Source organism: Natrix helvetica (assembly GCF_964273705.1).
Source record: "Natrix helvetica genome assembly, chromosome: 4".
Taxonomy (NCBI): Eukaryota; Metazoa; Chordata; class Lepidosauria; order Squamata; family Natricidae; genus Natrix; species Natrix helvetica.
Window position 1 is genome coordinate 133,240,163 of NC_138550.1, and position 22,091 is coordinate 133,262,253.

Genomic DNA, 22,091 nt, shown 5'->3' on the forward strand with positions numbered 1-22,091 from the left:
TTCCATTGATAAGATTATTCAGGAACCAGAAAAAGACACTCCAAAGTTATATAAATTGTCTACCATTGTTCTAATTGAACATATTTGGCTGACACAATTCAAGTATTAAATCTCACTTGCATATAATTTTTTGAGCACAAGAAAGACATTCTATATGAGTCAAAAGTTATTTTCCCAGCGGGCCAAGAATTAAGGTGAACTGGGTATTGTTTAAAACTTTGATTACAGCTTCAGCACTCATGTAAATTAAGAGTAGAAGTGGATAGACCTTTTATTTGAACCAACATGATTCTTTTTTATGAATGATTTGGTGATGAGAAAAATGTAATCTAGCTTCTGATCAACAATTTAGGAATATCCTTAATCACTAATGGATCTGCTTCACATGAGAAATACACATGCATAATAGTACACCAGCAAATTTTCTTGTGTTTTGACAACTGTTCATTATTCTTGTCAAAATATTCCTCACATAATATCTTCAGTATTTAGAAAAATGAGATGAAACATTCCACAATTTACCTAATAACTGGAAGTAGTATGTAACTATTATTACAAAGTTAGCTTGATCCTTATTTTTTCAGCTAAGCAGCATTTGCTATTAAAAGAAACAGTAGAAACTCCAGTAACTTGTAACTAAAGATGTAGATTTGTTGTCCCATATGTATTATTCACAAAAAAAGGCTCTATTCAGGAATAAGGAGACTCTGACCTTTAGATTTTACTGTCTACAGCAGCTCTAACCAACTGGATAAATGGAGAAGTATAGTTTTCCTTTCCTGATAAAAAGAAATGGAGATTTGGAAGTTTGTCAAACCTGTGATATTTTGTTAATTTATTGCTAATTGGTTTATCCTTGGTTGCCGTTATATATAAGGTATTTATTTTGTATTTGTATTCTATGTTACTCTAGACAGAAAAAGAAAACAGAATTGCCAAAATAGTGCTGCCTTAAAAATTAAAAAATGCAAAGCAAAACAAAAGAAAAGAAAAATCAGGGTTTCGAGTCCTTTATTTCTCCAGAAATGGATTCTCATTTCTGTTTCTGTGCTATGCCAAAATGTCATTGTCTCATACTTATTTGTCTGTGCAAGTTAGGAACTGTAATTAACTGGAGCTTGGGACTTATTTCAAGCTGTGTTCTAAAATTATTTATTATTAATTTGGAACTCCCCACGTGTTTATCTGGATCCATCGTCTTCCACATGAACTTTTAATTCAATAGCAGAGTTGGAAGGGACTTTGGAGGTCTTCTAGTCCAACCCCCTGCCTACGCAGGAAACCCTATACCGTTCCAGACAAATGGCTATCCAACATCTTAAAGACTTCCAGTGTTGGGGCATTCACAACTTCTGGAGGCAAGCTGTTCCACTGATTAATTGTTCTAACTGTCAGGAAATTTCTCCTCAGTTCTAAGTTGCTTCTCTCCTTGATTAGTTTCCACCCATTGCTTCTTGTTCTACCCTCAGGTGCCTTGGAGAATAGTTTGACTCCCTCTTCTTTGTGGCAACCTCTGAGATATTGGAACACTGCTATCATGTCTCCCCTAGTCCTTCTTTCTCTTAAGCTAGACATACCCAGTTCCTGCAACCGTTCTTCATATGTTTTAGTCTCCAGTCCCCTAATCATCTTTGTTGCTCTTCTCTGCACTCTTTCTAGAGTCTCCACATCTTTTCTACATCGTGGCGACCAAAAATGTAATGCAGTATTCCAAGTGTGGCCTTACCAAGGCATTATAAAGTGGTATTAACACTTCACATGATCTTGATTCTATCCCTCTGTTTATGTAGCCTAGAACTGTGTTGGCTTTTTTGGCAGCTGTTGCACACTGCTGGCTCATATTTAAATGGTTGTCCACTAGGACTCCAAGATCCTTCTCACAGTTACTACTATTGAGGAAGGTACCACCTATACCAGCGATGGCGAACCTTTTTTGGCTCATGTGCCATAAGTGGGGGGAGCGCAGAGGGGTCATGTGCAGGCGTGCCGCACCCATAATGCAATGCGTGACCCCCCCAATGTGCATGCGCGCACTACAGGCGGACCCCTCATTTTTGCATGCTTTTTTCGCCCTCCCCAGGCTCCAGAGGCTTTATAGGAGCATGGGGAGGGCGAAAACAGTCTCCCCCCCCCCCGAAGCCCTCCGGAGGCTTCAGTCACTTCCGGTTTGCTCGGAGGGTTGTTTTAAGCGTTCCGAAAGCTTCAGGGACCTGCAAGAGGCTTCCCTGAAGCCTTTGGAGGGCTCAAAACGACCCTCCGAGCAAACCGGAAGTCACTTCCGGTTTGCTCGGAGGGTCATTTTAAGTCCTCCGAAGGCTTCAGGGACCATCAAGAGGCTTCTCTGAAGCGTTCGGAGCGCTCAAAACGACCCTCCGAGCAAACCGGAAGTCATTTCCGGTTTGCTCAGAGGGTCGTCTTGAGTGCTACGAAGGCTTCAGGGACCTTCAAGAGGCTTTCCTGAAGCCTCCGGGGCAGTCAAAACAACCCTCCGAGCAAACAGGAAGTCCGTTCCAGAACTTCTGGTTTGCCTGTAGGGCCGTTTTTTTGCACTCCGGAGGCTTCAGGGAAGCTCATGAAGCCTCCGGAGGGCCTCCGGGGGGGGGCGGGGGAGGCTCGTTTCGCCATCCCCAGGCTCCTATAAAGCCTCTGGAGCCTGGGGAGGGTGAAAAATGGCTTTTAAAAAGGGTGAACTCATCTGGCCAGTGCGCACATGTGCGCTGGCCAGCTGAAATGGCTTCATGTGCCACCTGTGGCACGCGTGCCATAGGTTCGCCATCACTAACCTATACTGTACCTGTGCATTTTGTTTTTCTTACCTAAATGTAGAACCTTACTCTTTTCACCATTGAATTTTACTTTATTAGATAGTGCACAATGTTCAAGTTTGGCAAGATCCTTTTGTATCTTAAGCCTGTCTTCTGGAGTGTTGGCTATTCCTGCCAGCTTGGTGTCATCTGCAAATTTGATGAGTTCCCCATTTATTCCCTCATCCAAATCATTGATGAAGATGTTGAAGAGTACTGGGCCTAAAACAGAGCCTTGGGGTACTCTACTGCATACTTCCCTCCATGTAGATGCAGTTCCATTGAGGACTACACGTTGAGTGCGGTTGGTCAGCCAGTTACGAATCCATCTGGTTGTGATGCTGTCCAACCCACATTCTTCTACTTTATCTAGTAGTTTGCTAGTTTATCTACTTGTTTGTTAAGCTCTTTCTTGGAGCTTACGGATTGGTCTGCTGAGAGGATACTCAAGAATGAATGATTTTGAATGATTTTCAAAGTCATATTTCTCTAGTGTTTTCATTACTATATTTTACAAGCTAGCAAAGGTCCATCTTGTTTTTAAGATTTAATAATTGTTCTCCCTGAAAATTAGAATTATTTTTAACTATTTCTATTTTTAGCATTTAAAATTCTTATTATACTTTATTTATTGTTTAGTTCCAATGCCAGAACTAAGAGACAAAGAGGGACACTATAGTCAAAAATAAAAAGAGGGATTTGATCCTGAAATAATTCCCACAATATCATCAAAATCCGAGTTACATATTTACTGCATATTTACCTGTATTATATACACATTGTTAATTTAATTGGCCAATGACAAAAGATCTATTTCTAGACTTACCACACCATTTTACTTTCCAGTTACGATTGGCATCTACTCCATGGCAGTGGAAATTTGAATTCTTTGATCTTGTTTTCCTCCAAAATCGATCCTAGGCATAGATTTTTAAATATGAAAATACAACATATATACAGATAAAACACTATGCTATGCTTGTAACAAAACATTTCAGAGAGAGTGAAGTTAAATATTTAAACCTTTTTTTTCCCAAACACACTTCTTTAATATTGATATTCTTAGTATTTTTCATTAATACCCTCGTGTTGAATTATTTCTTACCTGAGTCCAGCTAAAATGATATCCATCCACATTAAAAATAGGCATGATAAAGAAATACAATTGATTTAGCATTCTTCTCATGGCTGAATCATTTTGATATGTCTGAAGAGCCTGGTACATAAAAAATAGTTGAAATAATATGTGTAGTTCAGAAATTTTGTAATGTGATTTTTTTCAGAGATCCTAGGCAATTTTTAACCTAATAAAATAACTGTCAATGCAAATTTAAACAACAATCAATTGATTAGGCTCCTATTTCCCAAAACATTCTTTGTTCTTATGGCACTAATTGTGAGAAAAGATTACTACGGAGCTTCTGACACTAGCTAACCTCCTTCCTTGGGTACCAGTGAGCGACCATCACATCCAGTCAATTTCCCTTGTTAAAGGCCAGGTTAAAGAGATAGGACTTCATGACTTCTAAATAACAAAGTAGGGACAATCTGGATCTCAGGGAGAACCTTATTCCCAAACACTGAGAAGGTACACTTCCAAGGTCCCGAGAGTTAACATTATTTATTTGAAGGAGCCCAGAGCATACCAAACAAACTTGGCCATCTACTTTTTTCAAAAAAAATTCTAACTTTTCTAAAAATGTGTATTAGTTTTTATTGTTGTTAGGAAAATCTTTAACAAAGTTACTATTAAGAAAAAGGAATATTGGTTGGCAGCTATAGGAGAGAGACTGGCAGAGCCAGAGGGAGGATTCCAAAATGATGGGCTCATTTAAGTCTTCCCCCTGGCTGTGCCAGTCTCTCTTTCTCCCACAGCAGCTTGGCCAATGAGAAAAGGAAAGAAGCTGGCAGTTTCATCAATGAGAAAATTGCTGACTTGTCTAGGGAGTGTCTCAAGCCTCAAAACTGAACAGAAGGAAGAAGCAGCCTGGATTTAGACAGGCCAAGTTGGAACTGTATAGTCCATGACGAGGAACTGAGCATCCAAGAAGACAGCCAGAGAAATTGCTACACAAAATTTTTCCAGTCAGAACTGTTGCTGTGGGCACTTTGCAAGGCAGGAGCAGAATCGCTTTGGGTCAAATAACACAGAGCTTTTGAAATTTCATGCACACATTTAAGGAGACTGTGTAGTCTCTTGCATACAAATTGAATAAGCCTTTCGAGAAGACACAGGGAGATTCATCTCCCACTTCAATATCTTGCTATCATTTAGCATTATTTACATATCCATGAGATATGTAAATAATGTTAAATGTCCATCTTAGTGTTTTTCTAATGCAACCAATGAAAACTTTGGATTTTTATTTATTGTGGTGCCCACCCCCAACACCTACATCCATTGGAGATATGGCAGCAAGTGTGTTTAAAGTAAATGATACTGACTGACAAACACTTAGGAACCTCTGGTAGAGTGTAATGGTATTTAGAAATGACCTAGAGAGGCAGGACGGAGAACTGCATACTGGACCACTGGCTATTTTAGTCGTCAGAAGAAAGGAGGAAATAGGAAACATTTCAGAAGGGACTCTCGCTAGTTTTCTGGAGAGTAAAAGGAAAGGAGGTGAGAAATATTTTCAGTCTTGTGCTATAATGTTAACATAATCTTATAATAAAGATAGTACTACTGGTTGTGTTTCTTGCTTGAACTAACAGGGATCCAGTTTCTTGAACTCTTAAAAAATAGCTAGATGTGTATTTTTATGTTGCCTTTTCTAAAAATTCCAAATAGCTCAGAATAAAACATGTTATATTCAAAGATGTTCAAACAAAATAAATAAAATACATCAAGTCAACTCAGAACTAAAATAAAAACTACCTTTCCCAGCATGCTTCTAATTGCACTCTTCACTTTCAGGCCTGTTGGAAAACCATAGGTTTCACTGCTTTATAAAATTATAACTCTGAAGTGAGATTCCAAAGTAAAGAAGGCCTGTTTCCAGCTCCATTTCCCTTTACTTCTTATGCAGAAGGGATTCTCAATTTACCCATTTATCCAGACTGGACAGACAGCATCTGCCTCAGACTGTCCCCAATGGAATGAGGATCTAAGACAGGGGTGTCCAAACTTGGCAACTTTAAGACTTGTGGACTTCAACTCCCAGAATTCCCCAGCCAGCTCTGCAGAGCTGGCTGGGGAATTCTGGGAGTTGAAGTCCACAAGTCTTAAAGTTGCCAAGTTTGGACACCCCCCTGATCTAAGATAAAGGATCATTGCTAAAGAATAATAACCAGAACTTTGATTGGAATCTGGAAGATTTTGACCAATAGATTTCCAGCAAGGTAGGTATTCCTCTGCTGTATTTGTGTGTTTATGAGATTTGTTTGTTTGTCACATTTACATGGTTGCCCATCTCAAAAAAGTGACTCTGGGCAGCATTAGCAAGCATATTTTAAAAGACTAAATTGGTGAAAGGTGCTTTCTGAACTTTTCAGTTGATAATAGCAACTGTAGAAACTCACACTGCAGCATTCTTCATCCAGTGAAAAACAGAAATGAACTATTTTTAAGGAGGAAGAATTTTCAGTTTTATTCTTTTAGCTTACTAAAAGAACAGTGCTCGCTTTAAAGCCAACAAATCACTTATCTTGATAGAAGATAATGTAATTTAATGTACTTATTAGTTACAGTAACTGAACTCATTATTCCAGACATCCAATTAGCATCTTGCACAAATTCCAAATTTCATTTAAGTAAGCTATTGCTCAAAGGCACTGCAAGCATCTGTAGTTATATAGATAAACATGACTAGTATGCCTCCTTGTGATGATAATGTTGTACTGCACCCTGATTTTGAAGAATATGCATAATAAATTAACATACGACAAGCATATAATGTGTCTACATCAAGAAAACCAAGGGGATATGTATGGCTCTGCCCTTCCTTTATATTCCTGTTAAACTAAACACCTGAAAAGGACTAGAAATGGAAACAACACCCATCTACCTTGGCAGAAGCATTGGCACACAAGTCAAAGACAAACAAGATCTAAACTACTAACTAAAATTTTAAAAAAACTATAAAATGGAAATACAATGAATCCAGGTAAGACAGGTAAATGAGTTATGTAAGATCTATATTTTTTTCATCAGGAACACGGTGTGGCTCAGTGGCTAAGAAGCTGAGCTTGTCAATGAGAAAGGTTCGCAGTTCGGCGGTTTGAATCCCTAGTGCCGCGTAACGGAGTGAGCTCCCATTACTTGTCCCAGCTTCTGCCAACCTAGCAGTTCGAAAGCACGTAAAAAATGCAAATAGAAAAATAAGAACCACCTTTAGTGGGAAGATAACGGCATTCCATGTGCCTTTGGCATTTAGTCATGCCGGCCACATGACCACGGAGACATCTTAAGACAGTGCTGGCTCTTTGGCTTTGAAACAGAGATGAACACCGCCCTTAGAGTCGGGAATAACTAGTACATATGTGGGAGGGGAACTTTTACCTTTACCTTATTTTTTTTTCAAAGAATATTTTTTCTTAAGTGTTAGAGATTTTTTTTAGGCCATAGTCAATTATTTTCCAAATAAAATATTATATATATCTTTGTAAAATTCTTGAAATCTTTATAATTGAGAGTACACAATAATGTTGACCTATTCAATATCAAAGCCACTGCTTTTCTTAATTCTCAACAACTTTTATCTTTCCAAAGGCAAAACATATTAAGAAAAAACAGACAGACTATCCTCAAGTAATGGAATTCCTCTAAGTAAAAAATAATTTTAAGAAAAATCAAAACACACTTCTTAATCCCAATTGCTCCTAATCTTTTAAAACATGTTTATATCATACTTCACAGGAGAACACCTTGCAGCTTCTCATTTATATTATAACACCTTCAAGAATTTCCTAACTTCAAAAATAGTTATCTGCTCTAAGGCCCTGTATCACATGTACTTATTTTTGTGAAAAGGTAGAATATAAATATAGTAAATGAAGTCCTTAATAAACAGAGATATTTATGCTGCTGCGAATTTCTGCACTGCCCAACCCAGGCCAAGCAATTGGACAAAGAAAATTAAGCTTATAAATTTATTTGACTGAAGTTGGGAACTCATTTCATCAGTACAATATTCTTAATGAGATTATTTTTAGACTCTTTATTATCTTTATTTTCTGTAAATTTGTCAATAATAGTCAAATTAGAGATTTATCAATAATTGTCATTAAGACGGAGATTATAACCTAGGTTGCACAAATTTATTCTTATTTAGCAAAGACTTTTTAAATTCAAGTATCATGGTGCTAACAAGATTTTCACCAACTGTAAGGTTGAAATATCACAGATACAGATATCCAAAGTCTAGTTAAATATTGTAACAATTCACCTCTGCTTTGATAACATACTTTGTATAATAGACAGAACCTTTCCTGATTTCAAAATATGATGATAGTTTAAAAAAAATTATCCTTACTTCTTTCACAAACCATTGGCAAAAAGCTGGACTGATCCACTCTCTTGCATGAATTCCACAGTCAATCCACACAGCTTTCTTATAAACCCTTTTTCTTTTGCCTAGCTGCAATTGTAAAAATACATGCATGAGAAAAAGAAAATTATGGATGGATTTTAAAAAGTTGAAGCATGTGTTCTTCCAATGACAGGTGGAAATGTTCCCCTTTTTAAAGGATGCTAAACAGAATGTGGAAATATTGCAGTTAGAAGTACATCCCCTTTAGTTTAATGTAGTTTCTGAGTTTATTATCTAACAAAAATATGTACTTTCATTTTACAATAGTTTCAAGAGAACAACATACTATATTACTAACCTATGTTTGACCCGTATTTTTGTATATTTTTTCTCCCTCTTGCTAAGTGGAGAGATTGCTTGAACAAGCTTTCTCCTCCTCAACGGCTTTTCTCTGTGGTGCCTCCCTAATAAGCACTAACCAGAAACTAACAGGCTCCGTTCCATGACCTTAATAAATAAATTAGTTACTCTAGCCTGGCTCAGACTGATAGCAAATCTCTGCTTTGGCCTTGGTAAGTTAGTACGTGACAGCTTTCCCCTCCAGATTTGAAGAACCATGCACAGGTAGCATCAACAAGATTTGGTGCAGTCAGCATCTGCCTTACAAGTGGCAAAGGTCAGCTGGGGTGGCAGGGCCAGTAGAACACAAGGTGATGTTCTACCACAGTGCAAAACACTTGGGTTTTTCACTGTGGTGCTAGAGTGACCATTCACTGCACAGGGATTGAGGTGCAAGTCCTCAGCAGATCTAGTGGCCCGAGGTAACCGATGAGGACAACCACTATGCAGGACGGTTGAAAGATCAGAGATGAGGATGAAAGGAATTCAAGAGGAGTCAGGCTTTCTGAGGCTGGAAAGGACCAAGCTGGGAATGGTTTGAATCAAGGTGGGTCATTGGCTAACGAATAGTGGGATTCTGTTAACAACAGCAATGAGGACTACTGGGTGCTGCCATTGCTAAGTAATACATGTGACATCACATTTTATCCTAGTATTGCTTAATAATGTAAATTCCATTCCCAGTTGCTATCATTAACCAAGGACTACCTGTATGCATACACACAGTTCATTTCTTCTTAGTTAATTATCCCATCCCAGGGCTAACCATTGCTAAAGGTTTGGGAGTGGGATAAATGTCTGTCCAGGGGAAATATCTTCTTCATGAGTCAAATTCTGGAGACTGTTCTCACCACCTGGGCTCATTGCAGCCGAAAAACCACCCCCATGGTTTGAGTATATTTGGGGATATTTATTTAATAAACTTTCTCAACATTTTGTTGCCATTTAGGCATCTCCTTTGGTATTCATCCTGAAAATTATAAATTAAATACCAACACACAAACTATAAGGAGTAATTACATAATGCCATTCAAAAAAATTATAGACACACACACACACACACACACACACACACACACACACACACCAAGATAAGGAACTGGGAACAAAAGGTAATATTCTTTTTACATAATAAGGATTCATTAATTAAACTCTCATAAGCTCACTGCCCCTAAGAAAAATTTAGTGAATATCTCCTCTGAACAGAAGACTGTAGGAATCATAGTAACTTGCAAAAGCAGTATGTCTGTCAGAGCAATAGACTGGAATTGTTCTTAGACTGGAATAGATCCTCTTCATCTCCTAGGATTAGATTGCAAGGTCGTTTTCAAGTCTATGATTCTTATTTTTCAAGCAAAGCAAAAGATTTCTATATACCAACTGTTTATAGCTAACCTTTCTAACAAAATAATATGAATCTGTTTTTATATGTGTATGTATAATTGTGATGACCTGGGGCATGGCACAACCAGAGAACAGGTGAGAACCCCCCTTTATTGCTCCAATTGTGCCCCCAAACATCCCCACGTTCACTACAAGTCCTGGAGCAAAGCTCTCACACACACCTTCAGAAGCCTCTGGCTGCAAGTAGTCCAGTAAGCAAGGTTAGCCACAAAGCAACTAGGGCCAACAGTCCAATAAGCCAGATTAGCCAAACAGTAACCAGAGCAAGAAGTTCAGTGAAGGAGGCAAACCGGCCAAGCCCCACAAGACAGAATACAGCAATCTCCAAGTGCACCCGAGGCTCCACAGATTCAATACTTGTTCTCCAAAAATGCCCCTCCTTACATCTCAATCCCCAGATGTGCCTTGTGAAAGGGGTTGGGGCACTCTCCTCCCTCGTAGCCGGCTCAATCTGTGTTGATCTCGCAGCCTCTGTTGCCTCCTTGTTCTAGGATCAGGAGGGGATAGTCCTTGCTCTTCTCCTAAGGTCTGTCCTTCCTGCTCCTCCCTGTCTGCAGGCCTTACTAATTCAGAAAAGGCTTGCCTGGACTGACTCTGCCCTTCCCCAGTTTCCTCCAAGGCTAACAGAGCCGCCCTCTCAATCTCTGTTGGCTCTTTTTCTACCTTATCTTGATGGGGGCATGACCATAATAGGAGTTATTATGTTTTGGGAAGAGCACCACAACTGGCCTTTAAGTCACCTGCTGTGGTTACATATTGGGAAATACTGGAATAAGCAAAAATTAGATGAGTCTATTTAAGTGGAGTTAGTATGAATTCTTTCTGCATTTATTTTCCCCCCTTCTAATACATTAAAAATAATATATGGTTTTGGCAAGTTTTGGCAGATTTCTGTGATGTCCACTCAAGGTTTTCAGGGATTGTAAGTGACACCTTGGGACCTCAGCTTGTGACTTCCGATATAGGGCAGATATACAATATCAAATTTTGCTTCCATAAGTATTTTCTTATCCATTTATCTTGATACTACCTCGTTGCACCAATAATGTTTTGTCAAAATCTACCTTTAGCACAAAAAGTGGTCTTCCCTCATATGACTTGCCAATGGAGAACATATAAATGAGATCAGAATGAGTTTTGTTCAAATAATACATCCAACTTTGAATCTGAGAAAAAAAGAGAAAAAGATACCATATATGTATGATTTTCTTTTGTCATTGAATAAAATAAATATAATTATATGCAATAAATACAACAGAAAATAACAGTTTTAGTTTTCTGTCTCTTACTAGGTTTTCCAATATATAAATTTTAAAATCTTATATCAAAGATTAATTTTTTGTTAAACAAACAAAGAAAAATGTTATTTTTGCTATTTCTCTAGGTAATTTCTTAAATAAGAATAAAAAACATGAGAGCGCAAAAATATATAATACATACTTCTTCCAGGGAATGATATATTTCATAACTATATTCTGGCAATGATCTACGATTCCTGGGTGGCTTTGAATCACTTTGTTTTTCTATATTTTTTTGCAAATCAGATATGAGGACTCTATCAAAAAAGAAATAAAAAAGAAAAGAACACTTTAAATAAATGCATGGTGTAATACAAAATAATAATAATAATAATAATAATAATAATAATAATAATAATAATAATAATAATAATAATAATAATAATAATAATAATAATTTTATTTGATTAGCCGCAACCCTCTCCCGAAGGACTCGGGGCGGCGTACAATCAAAACAAATAAAATACAGATAGAGACCACATACATACATAAGAAACAAAGACATATACATGTGCATGGAGGAGGTAGACTAATAAGTGAAGACAATTAAAAAACACAATTTAAAATCCCTTAAATAAAATTACCAAATTAAAAAACCCGTCAGGAGCGTTATGAAGTTATGGTTGAGCCAGGCCAGCTATTTGGAATAGGTGGGTCTTGAGCTTTATACGGAAGGAGCGGAGGTCAGTGGTGGTCCTAATATCCGGAGGGAGGTCATTCCACAGGGTTGGGCCCGCCACAGAGAAGGCTCTGCTCCTAGGCGCCGCCCCTCGGCACTGTTTGGTGGACGGCACCTGGAGAAGTCCCTCTCTGTGCGAGCGGATGGGTCGTAGGGATGTATGGGGCAGAATACGATCCCGCAGGTAACTAGGTCCTGAGCCATGGAGCGCTTTAAAGATCGTAATCAAGACCTTGAAACGCACCCGATAGACCACAGGAAGCCAGTGCAGCTCGCGCAGGAGAGGTGTCACATGGGAGTACCTAGTACTCCCCATAATCACCCGCGCGGCCGCATTCTGGACCAACTGCAGTCTCCGAGTGCATTTCAAGGGAAGCCCCATGTAGAGAGCGTTGCAGTAGTCCAGGCGAGACGTCACCAGCGCATGGGTGACTGTGCGTAGGGCATCCCGGTCCAATAGGGGGCGCAATTGGCGCACCAGGCGAACCTGGTGGAACGCCCCCCTGGCCACGGCTGTCACATGGTCATCCATGGACAGCCTGGCATCCAGGAGGACGCCCAAATTGCGCGCCCGCTCCACGGGGGTGAGTTGAATGCCCCCAATGGCCAGAGATGGAATTAACTGGTTGAACCGGGGGGCCGGAACCCACAGCCACTCCATCTTGGAAGGGTTGTGCTTGAGTCGGTTGTCATCCATCCAGACCCGTACGGCTTCCACACACCGGGACATCATTTCGACGGCCTCGTTGGGGTGGTTCGGGGTGGAAATGTACAGCTGAGTATCATCAGCGTACAGATGATATCCCACCCCGAAACCACGGATGATCTCGCCCAGCGGCTTCATGTATGTGTTGAACAGGAGTGGCGAGAGGACCGACCCCTGTGGCACCCCACAAGTAAGGGGGCTTAGGGTCGACCTCTGCTCCCCTGCCAACACACGTTGCGTCCGGCCAGAAAGGTAGGAGCCGAACCACCGCAAAATGGTGCCCCGGACCCCCAGCCCCTCCAGTCGGTGCAACAGGATACCATGGTCGATGGTATCAAAAGCCGCCGAGAGGTCTAATAGGACCAGGATAAAGGAACAACCCCTATCTCTGGCCCTCCAGAGATCATCAACCAACGCGACCAAGGCCGTCTCTGTGCTGTGCCCGGGGCGAAAGCCGGACTGGCGCGGGTCTAGATAATCATTCTCCTCCAGATGTCATGGGAACTGAGAAGCCACCACACTCTCTACAACCTTCGCCAGAAAGGGAAGGTTGGAGACAGGACAATAATTGGCCAGCTCCGTAGGGTCCAGGGAAGGCTTCTTGAGCAAGGGTCACCACCGCCTCTTTCAAGGCGGCCGGAAGAGACCCCTCACCCAACGAAGCGTTCACTAGGCCCAGGAGCCAGTCGCGTGTGACCTCCCAGGATGCCAGTACAAGCCAGGAGGGACACGGGTCCAGTAAACATGTGGTAGGTCGCAGTCGTCCACGCAATCTGTCCAAATCCTCGATGACAACCAAGTCAAACTCCTCCCAGAAAGGTTTCTCAAGACTCGCCACGGACGTCTCGACTGGGCCACTGAAGGGGATCCAATCCTTCCGGATTTGAGCGACTTTATCCTGCAGATATTTCCCAAATTCCTCTGCCCTACTCTGTAAAGGGGCCTCCCGCGGCCTCTGAAACAAGAGGGAGCGGGACACCCGAAACAGGGCGGCAGGGCGGTTCTCTGCGGATGCAATGAGAGCGGCGCAATATTGGCGTTTGGCCGTTCTCAATGCCACTAGGTACGTCCTTAAATGGGCTCGTACTTGTGCTCGGTCAAATTCGGATCGGGAGGATCTCCAACGACTCTCTAGGCATCTCTTGCGGCGCTTCATCACCCTTAGCTCCTCGGTGAACCAAGGAGCCAGGGTGGATCGTTGCCGCCGGAGAGGCCACAAAGGCGCCACCCGGTTCAAGGCCCCGGTAGTCGCATTGTTCCACGCGGCCACCAGGTCCTCTACCCGAGGGCGGGTCAGGGCTGCAGGAGGTGGCCGAAGCTCCGTTTGGAACCTATCTGGTTCCATCAGGCGCCTGGGGCGGAACCATCTAGTGCTTTCCGGTTCCGCCTCCCCGCAGCGGGGGGTAGCACCAGGGAAGTCAAGTCGGAGGAGTGAGTGATCTGACCATGACAGAGGAGTGATGGTTAAGTTCACTCCTCCCAGATCACTCAACCACTGGCCAGAGACAAAAACAAGGTCCAAGGTGTGACCTCCCTCGTGTGTCGGGCCCTGAATCACTTGAGTCAGGTCCATGGCTATCATGGAAGCCATGAACTCCCGAACCCCCTCTGATGCTTCTCCCACCGATGGCAGGTTAATGGAAAATAATGGAAAGTTACAGTATATAGCTAAAGTAAATATTTTAGCACTATACAAACTATTAATGACATTCAATAAACCCAGGAAAATTGATTGTAAGAACATAAATGTAGCATGTTGTAAAGCAAATTAGAATAAATTGGAAAAAAAGATAAGTTGGAAAAAAACCCCAAAACCAACAAAAAACCAACATAGAAATGTAGTTTAATTGACTGAAAAAACCAATAAAAACTAATTAACCAGCATTTAAATGATATTTTCTTCATCTATGAATGGTAATTAAAATACATGCTCTAATGAACCAATAACTACAGGACAGGATCCAATCTGGGTCGGTCACTGGGACCAGAGGTTTTGTCTTTCAATCTTTCGGACTCATTCTGGAGCCCATCTTCACCCAGAGAGAAGTTCCCTGAAGATGGATTCCAGCACTGCTGTTGAAAACAGTGAGTACTTTTGAAATTTAAAGATTACCTGGGTTGCTTGGGAAGGCTGTTTGCCAATTTATTTTTCCCCCTAAAACTTAAACAGGGATTCATAACCCTTTCTTGAATCCTTCTATAGTTACTCCTGTTATCTTCATCAGTCAATAACTGGGCAGGTTCATACTGAGAAGTCAATCCCTCATCTAGCCTGCTTGGTTTGCAGATAACAAGTTTCATTTTTTTAAACATTTCTTTTTCTTAATATAAAAATCTGCTGGCGTTGTCAAGAAAGAAGTGCCAGCAGTGCTTCAGGAATACTTTAAGCACCCCAGAATTAGCTGCTATGCTCAGGTTTTGCTAAAATATTGCCAATTTCTTGTGCTTAAAGGTGATTCTTTTAGCAATGAGACTTTTAGAAAGTTTGAATATACTGTACAATGTCAAGAAAAGTACCATATTTTTCAGAGTATAAGACAAACCTTTTCCCTCAAAAAAGAGGCTGAAAATCTGGGTGCATCTTATACACTAAATACAGCATTTAGGGCATCCTGAAACCCCATCCCCTTTGCAAAAATGGCCGTGCATAGCCTTTAGGAGGCTTCCAGAGTGCTCCTGGGGGCTGGAATTTGAACAAAAAATGGCCCATTTTTTGCTCATTTTTGCCCTCCCCAGCCCCCAGGAGCACTCTATAAACCTCCTAAAGGCTATGCATGCCCTTTTTTTGACAAAAAAATTGGTCCGTTTTTGCAGAAAACAGGCTATTTTTTGCTCATTTTGCTCAATTTCCGCCCCCCAGGAGCACTCTACAAGCTTCCTAAAGGCTATTCATGCCCTTTTTGAAAAAGAAAATGGGCCCATTTTCGCAAAAAACGGACCGTTTTTGGGAGGTCTGCAGAGTGCAAAGACTTTTTTTTTTAATTTGCCTCTTCAAAATCTTGGTGCGTCTTATAATTTGGTGCATCTTATACTCCGAAAAATATGGTACATTAAGGAAAAGTTAAGAACCTGTATGCCAGCTTTTTGAATCAAGTAAGATTCATTTACCCATTATAATTTCCTTGACAGACAAATCCTTATCCTTTCCATCAAAGAGAAAAATTTGATAAATGCTTATTAAGTCATGCCACTAATTGTTACAGTGTGACAGGTGTTGGCTGGCATAGTGCACCATAATAAATATGCATTCAAGCACACATAATTTAAAAACATGTGGATACTTGAAGTTACAATATTCTTGTTTGTGCTAGTGACAATTACTGCTTTTTTAACAAACAAAAGGAGGCCCTTGCACTAAGGAGACACTAGTCTACAATATAAAGAAGACTCTATAATTAGATGCTTATCACAGGAACTCTTTCCGACTTCTCTTCAAGTAGCACTTAAAATATATTCTCAAATTATTCAATTACAAGGATATGCTAGCGTATTGATTATTGCTTCTAACAAAACTTAGGGAGAAGATTTTAAATGTAATATACAAAAGACTTTCGGCCACTAAAATCCATGCTTACTTACGTATATTGGATGTTTGCTTGCTCTAAGGAGAACTGAAGAATCTGTGAACTATTTCTTGACAGATGTACATCTGTAACTGCACCCTTGGAGATGAGAGACAGGCTGCTTGGTTGCCACAGGTCCACCTGTAGTGCAGGAACCAACCTGTAATTCATATTTATTCAGTCTAGATTGGAAACACCCATGATATTAAGAGATCGAAGAGAATATCCCCTTAAGATTTTCAATAAATAACAGAGATTATTGCTGAATCTTTAGTAAAGAATTTGCTGAGGTTTTCTGCACATCGAGAAGTACACATATTTTGAGCATTAGGGTTTGTATAACTTCATTTTCAATGAAAAAAAAATCCAAATTTGAATTATTTTAACCCAGTTCTGTATCTTATTTATAAAAAAATACTGAAATAAATCTTGTAAATAAGCACTCCATAACATTGTTTTTTTTTTAGCTTTCAAGTGCGTTTTTAATCTTAGCACATCAGACTTTCCCACTTAGCAAACTCCAGGTGTGTTTCCATTGCTGGTGTAATTCTAACAACTCTTGTTCCAATGCAGCTCTTTGCAGAAAAGTATGTCTTCCACCTGCGGATGATAATATTTCACAAAATATTCTGCTAGAAAGGTAGCTAGGAGATTAAGATATGACTACATACTCAGTAGTAAGTACTACTCATAAATAAAGTTGCTCAAAAAAGCAGGAATACAGTTAGAGGGATGGCTTGTCACATCACAATATAAACAGTTCAAAAACATGGTAACCATTTAGAACTCAAGTAAACACAGCAGTTCTTCAGGGCCAAATTTTCTGTTTGCAAATGTTCCAAGTGCTTTGCACCGTGCAGTAAAAATAAAAATCTGGAGAGATCAAAGCTCAATGGTAGAGTTTTAATAGTGTTTTGCATTAAAAGACTTATGCTTTAAATAATGTGAAGACTTTATTTAGCCAGGGTTCCTAGATTAGAGCAATCTAATTAGAATAACTCCAGGCTAAACAGGACAAATAATCTAAGATAATTTTTTGGGGCTATGGATTCCTTTTAATCAAAGGTTGCTTGTTTTTATCATTTCTTTCAACTACCGTATTTTTCGGAGTGTAAGACGCACCTGCTTCCTCAAAAAAAGAGGCTGAAAATCTGTGTGCGTCTTATCCACTGAATACAGCATTTTTTGCCTCCCAAAACCCCACCCCTTCACCAAAATGGCTGTGCATAGCTTGTAGGAGGCTTTCAGAGAGTTCCTGGGGCTGGGGAGGGCAGAAATCCCCCGCCCAGCTCCCAGGAGCACTCTATAAGCTTCGTAAAGGCTATCCATGCCTTTTTTTATTGGCAAAAAAATGGCTGTCCCCCCCCCCCCCCCCAGCACTCTACAAGCCTCCTAAGGGCTATTCATGCCCTTTTTTTTTTTTTTGAAAAAAAAACCTGGGCTGTTTTGGGGAGATTTGCAGAGTGCCAAAACTTTTTTAATTTGCCTCTTCAAAACCTTGGTGCGTCTTAAACTCCAGTGTGTCTTATACTCTGAAAAATATAGTAGTTAAAGACTATAATTGGTTAACCAGAACCATAAGAATTCAAAATCCTTCAGCTTTTGGTGGTATATATTATACTAATTCCTTTACACCATGTATTGAGAACTTGTAGCCCTGCAAATATTTGCAAACTGTATCTGCCAATATCCTTCATCAGCAGTCATGCTGATTACTGCTGTTGGGACTTGTACTTTTGTAATGTTTGCAGATCCACAACCAACCCTGCTGAAAATCTCATTTCAGATCCCTTGATTTATACAGGCAGAAAACTCTACACGTCTTATGATGCAGTACATAGCAACGCAAAGCACACACTCACTTTAAGTTGCTGAGAAAGAATCTTCAATGTCTCAGCCATTTGGTCATTCTCTGGTATAATCCGTATCACCTTATGCCTGTAAAATAATATTAAAATGAAATCCTAAATAGGATACTATTTTAGCAAGAAAATAAAATACTAAAACGATGTAACCCTGGAGCAGAAATAAAATGCTTTAATCTATATTAAACTTTCTTAAACTGGTATGTTCCAGATGAATTGATCTTCAACTACCGTAATTCCCAGCAAGCCTGATCAAAGGCAAACACTAGCATTGAATTTCAGCACATGCTGAGCAGTTCTGAAGCAGATTGAGCAATGGAAATGCTTTCTTCTGGCTTGCATTATTTATCATGAAGCATTTATGCTAACCTGGATTAACTAGATCAGCTCATTTTGGCACAAGAGAGCAAGGAACAGGAAATCCAGCCTTGCTTTCAGCTGCTCGCATACTTATTTGCACTGAGCTTTTCCCTAATACAAGAATCTTTCAGATGTGCTGTATGCTTTGATGTGTTCCTTTGCTCTGATTCACTAGTGTTCTCTCTTCAGCATAGCCTTGGCTTGACTGCTACCTGCTGAAACCAGGTTGAGGAAGGCTTTCATGTGTATCTGAAAAGGAAATGTAAAGCAATAACCCCTAAAAACAATTTCAGTAACATAATGGCCATTATGTTTATACTTGATAAGCTGCTCAGATGCATTATTAATAAACTACAACCCATACTAGACAATGAACTGCAGATATCCTATACAGGTATGCCTTTTTTTCCCTATATGCTCTCATACTAGAGAGCTTTGTGATTTCTATTGATCAGAGCCCATTTCAGATATTAAAAAAAGGATTACCAACTCATGTCACATTACAACCCATGTATAATGCTGTTGCTTGTCAGCTATATTGAACACCACTATATGCATGCAAAATATTCAAACAACTTGGTCTGAGACTTATAATACTAAAATTTGAACTCCACTACATTAAATGAAAATCTGAAAAAAGTAGTGATGTCTGTAGCTAACATAATCTGATGAACAAATTATTGAATTTATCTATTTTACCATTCTATGTAAAATATATAATAAATATATTGCTTTTATTGAGGTAAGGTTACATTTCACTGTACACCTATATATTCCTCACTTGTGCTCTATATTCCTTACCTCTGCTTACTATGTTTCTATTTCACAGGGGGGGTTTCTACTGATAGTCATCATTGATGGATAAAGTATGTACTTGGCAAACACAAAATAATTAGAAAATCCTTCCTTCTCCAATACAGTGAACAGCTGACTATAATACTAGTCAATACTATAATAATATATGGGCACAGAGCAAAATTGGATATATTCGGAAACATAAATGACAAAAAACAGTTAAAGTACAGGTAGTACTTGATTTACAACAGTTCATTTAGTGATCGTTTGAAGTTTGAAAAAAGTGACATAACTATTTTTCACACTTGTGACCATTGCAGCATCCCTGTGGTTATGTGATCAAAATTTGGATGCTTGGCAACTGGCTCATATTTATGATGGTTGCAATGTCCTGTGGTCATGTGATGACCTATGGCAGGGGTGTCCAAACTTGGGAACTTCTGGGAGTTGAAGTCCACAAGTCTTAAAGTTCCCAAGTTTGGACACCCCTGACCTATGGCTTTCTGACAAGGAAAGTCAATGGGGAAGCCAGATTCACTTAACAATTATGTTACTAACTTAACAATTTTAGTGATTCATCAACAACAGAGGCAAGAAAGGTTGTAAAATAGGACAAAACAAATGTTTCACTTAACTACGATTGAGATCGTAGTCGAGGACTATCTATATATCCTGAAGCTTCAAAGTATAAACCAAACCACTATTTTGAACTTGTACAGTCCTTATATATTTCTAGTGATTTCTTTTATATAAAAGTCAGTGCACGTATAGTCTTTTATGGAACATATCTTGCCTAATTAGAGCATCGTACTATACAAACCCCCATTTTGAATGGTCTAGCAGCTTGTAATTTTAACTATTTCACATTTTGCTGTACGCTGCCCAGAATATTTAGAATTCAATTAGTTTAACAGCCCCTGAACTGATTTATATAGATAATGGGGGTGTGGACATAAGAGAACTCTTTTTCAGTTAGATTTCAGTCCCTTTAAAGTTTCTGTTATACCCATTAAAGGTTCAGGCCATTTTCTTTTCACGATTAACAGAAGTACACTGCATAAAACTAAGCTATATGAAGATACCGTATTTTTCAGAGTATAAGACATACCTTTTTCCCCACTAAAAGTGTGTGGAAATGTTGGTGCGCCTTATACACCAAATACAGCCATTTTTTTGCCTCCCAAAGCCCTGCCCCTGCATCTCTGTGAAAAATGGGTGAAAAACGGGGGTGTTTTTGCCTTCCCCCACTTCCCAGAAGCACTCTCCTGGCTTCAGTAGGGTTGGCGGAAGGTAAAAATGCCCCCGTTTCGGTGAAAAACCAGCCCTGCTGAAGCATGCAGAGTGCTCCTGGGGGCCTGGGAGGACAAAAACTTTCTTTTTTTACTTACCTCTTCGAAATCTTGGTGCATCTTATACACCGGTGCGTCATATAGTCTGAAAAATATGGTAGCTGAAAAGCCATAAGGATTTAAATGAGGTTTGGGAAATGGCAAAATATGGCAACCAATCAGAAAATGATGGAGAATAAATAAAACATCATTTTTTTAAAAAAAAAAGTCAAAATAAACATAAGGAAAATTAAGTAATACATTCTGATCAATATCATGATCAGTGCCCAAGCCTTTCTTTGCTATAATTCATGTCCCAATGTAGTGTGTATGATGAGCTTTGCTTCTGAATTTCGCATACTCTTAAGGGAGCTATCTTTGAATAAAAATACTAATGATAACTCTGAAAGTCTAGAAATTATTCAAAAATAATTATTTTTTCTTGTCTTTTTCACATTTCTTTTTACCACACTAAAATGAAAAACGACCTCTCCCAGTCTGGGTTAATATAGTCCCACAAACACAACTCTGCTTGCTCATTGTTTTATTATTTATTCATTTATTTCTTTTTCTAGGCTTGCATGCCACACCAATGGACATTAAATCTGAACACCTGACACACCCCATTATCTCTAAATACTATCAACAAATGCAACCATCACTGTACACTTCCTCTTACACATTAAGGGTCCTTTGTCTCATTAATCCTTCTGGAGTGGCCAGATTTTAAAAAGTTTCCTAAATCCCAGGAGGAGAGACCATGCTGTGCCAAAAAAAAAGGAGTAATACTAAAGGATAACATTATTTCATTAAAAAGCCCGATATTACTGTATTCAATTATACTTATCCCAATAGCAAAAAGGACACGTTGTCTCTAATAAGAGAGAACTGGGTTTAAACACCAGTTATCAAATCTGAGTGATAAATTAAGGAGCAAAAGCAAAGTAGGTTTACCCAGCGTAGCGGTTGTCGTAAAGGTAAGTTCGTCTGGGCATCTCAGCCCGCTGCTGGACGAGGAGCAGCCCAAAGGACAGGAAAGAAAACATCGGCCGGGGAAGTTTCATAGTTGCTACCACCGCCGTCGCAGGATCCCGAGAGAAAACGGGATAAGAAGACCTTCGCCTCTCTTGCGTGTAAAACGGAGCAGCTACTCCGACGGACGCCGTTTGGAACTGGGAGGGAGGAGGAAGGGGTGGGAGGGAGGAGGAGGGAGTGGGATTCATTCTTTTCTCTTGAGTGTGTGTGTGTATTTGTCTGTCTGCCTTGCCGGCTGGATACTTCCAATAAATTCCATCAAAGTAATGAGGAGTTTAGAAAGGACTGTAACTCCATCATTCCCAGCTTTGATTAAGCTATGTGGCAAGGTACTCCAACAACCAACGCACCACGCTTGTGCAAAAGGAAGGATGGGGGAGAGGA

General features: G+C 39.8%; 1 protein-coding gene across 1 annotated transcript in view; it reads right to left on the reverse strand.

Annotated features, from left to right (window-relative positions):
- CPA6 (carboxypeptidase A6) overlaps nucleotides 1-21,736 on the reverse strand; it is a gene marked incomplete at its 5' end in the record, with an annotated part of 30,206 nt that extends 8,470 nt beyond the window's left edge. Inside the window, 8 exons of the mRNA XM_081952423.1 lie at nucleotides 3,631-3,721; nucleotides 3,910-4,020; nucleotides 8,279-8,383; nucleotides 11,143-11,244; nucleotides 11,519-11,633; nucleotides 16,341-16,465; nucleotides 18,187-18,262; nucleotides 21,627-21,736. Coding sequence (XP_081808549.1) covers nucleotides 3,631-3,721; nucleotides 3,910-4,020; nucleotides 8,279-8,383; nucleotides 11,143-11,244; nucleotides 11,519-11,633; nucleotides 16,341-16,465; nucleotides 18,187-18,262; nucleotides 21,627-21,736 — 835 coding nt within the window. The remainder of the gene's footprint in view (nucleotides 1-3,630; nucleotides 3,722-3,909; nucleotides 4,021-8,278; nucleotides 8,384-11,142; nucleotides 11,245-11,518; nucleotides 11,634-16,340; nucleotides 16,466-18,186; nucleotides 18,263-21,626) is intronic.
- Between the last annotated feature and the right edge of the window lie 355 nt (nucleotides 21,737-22,091).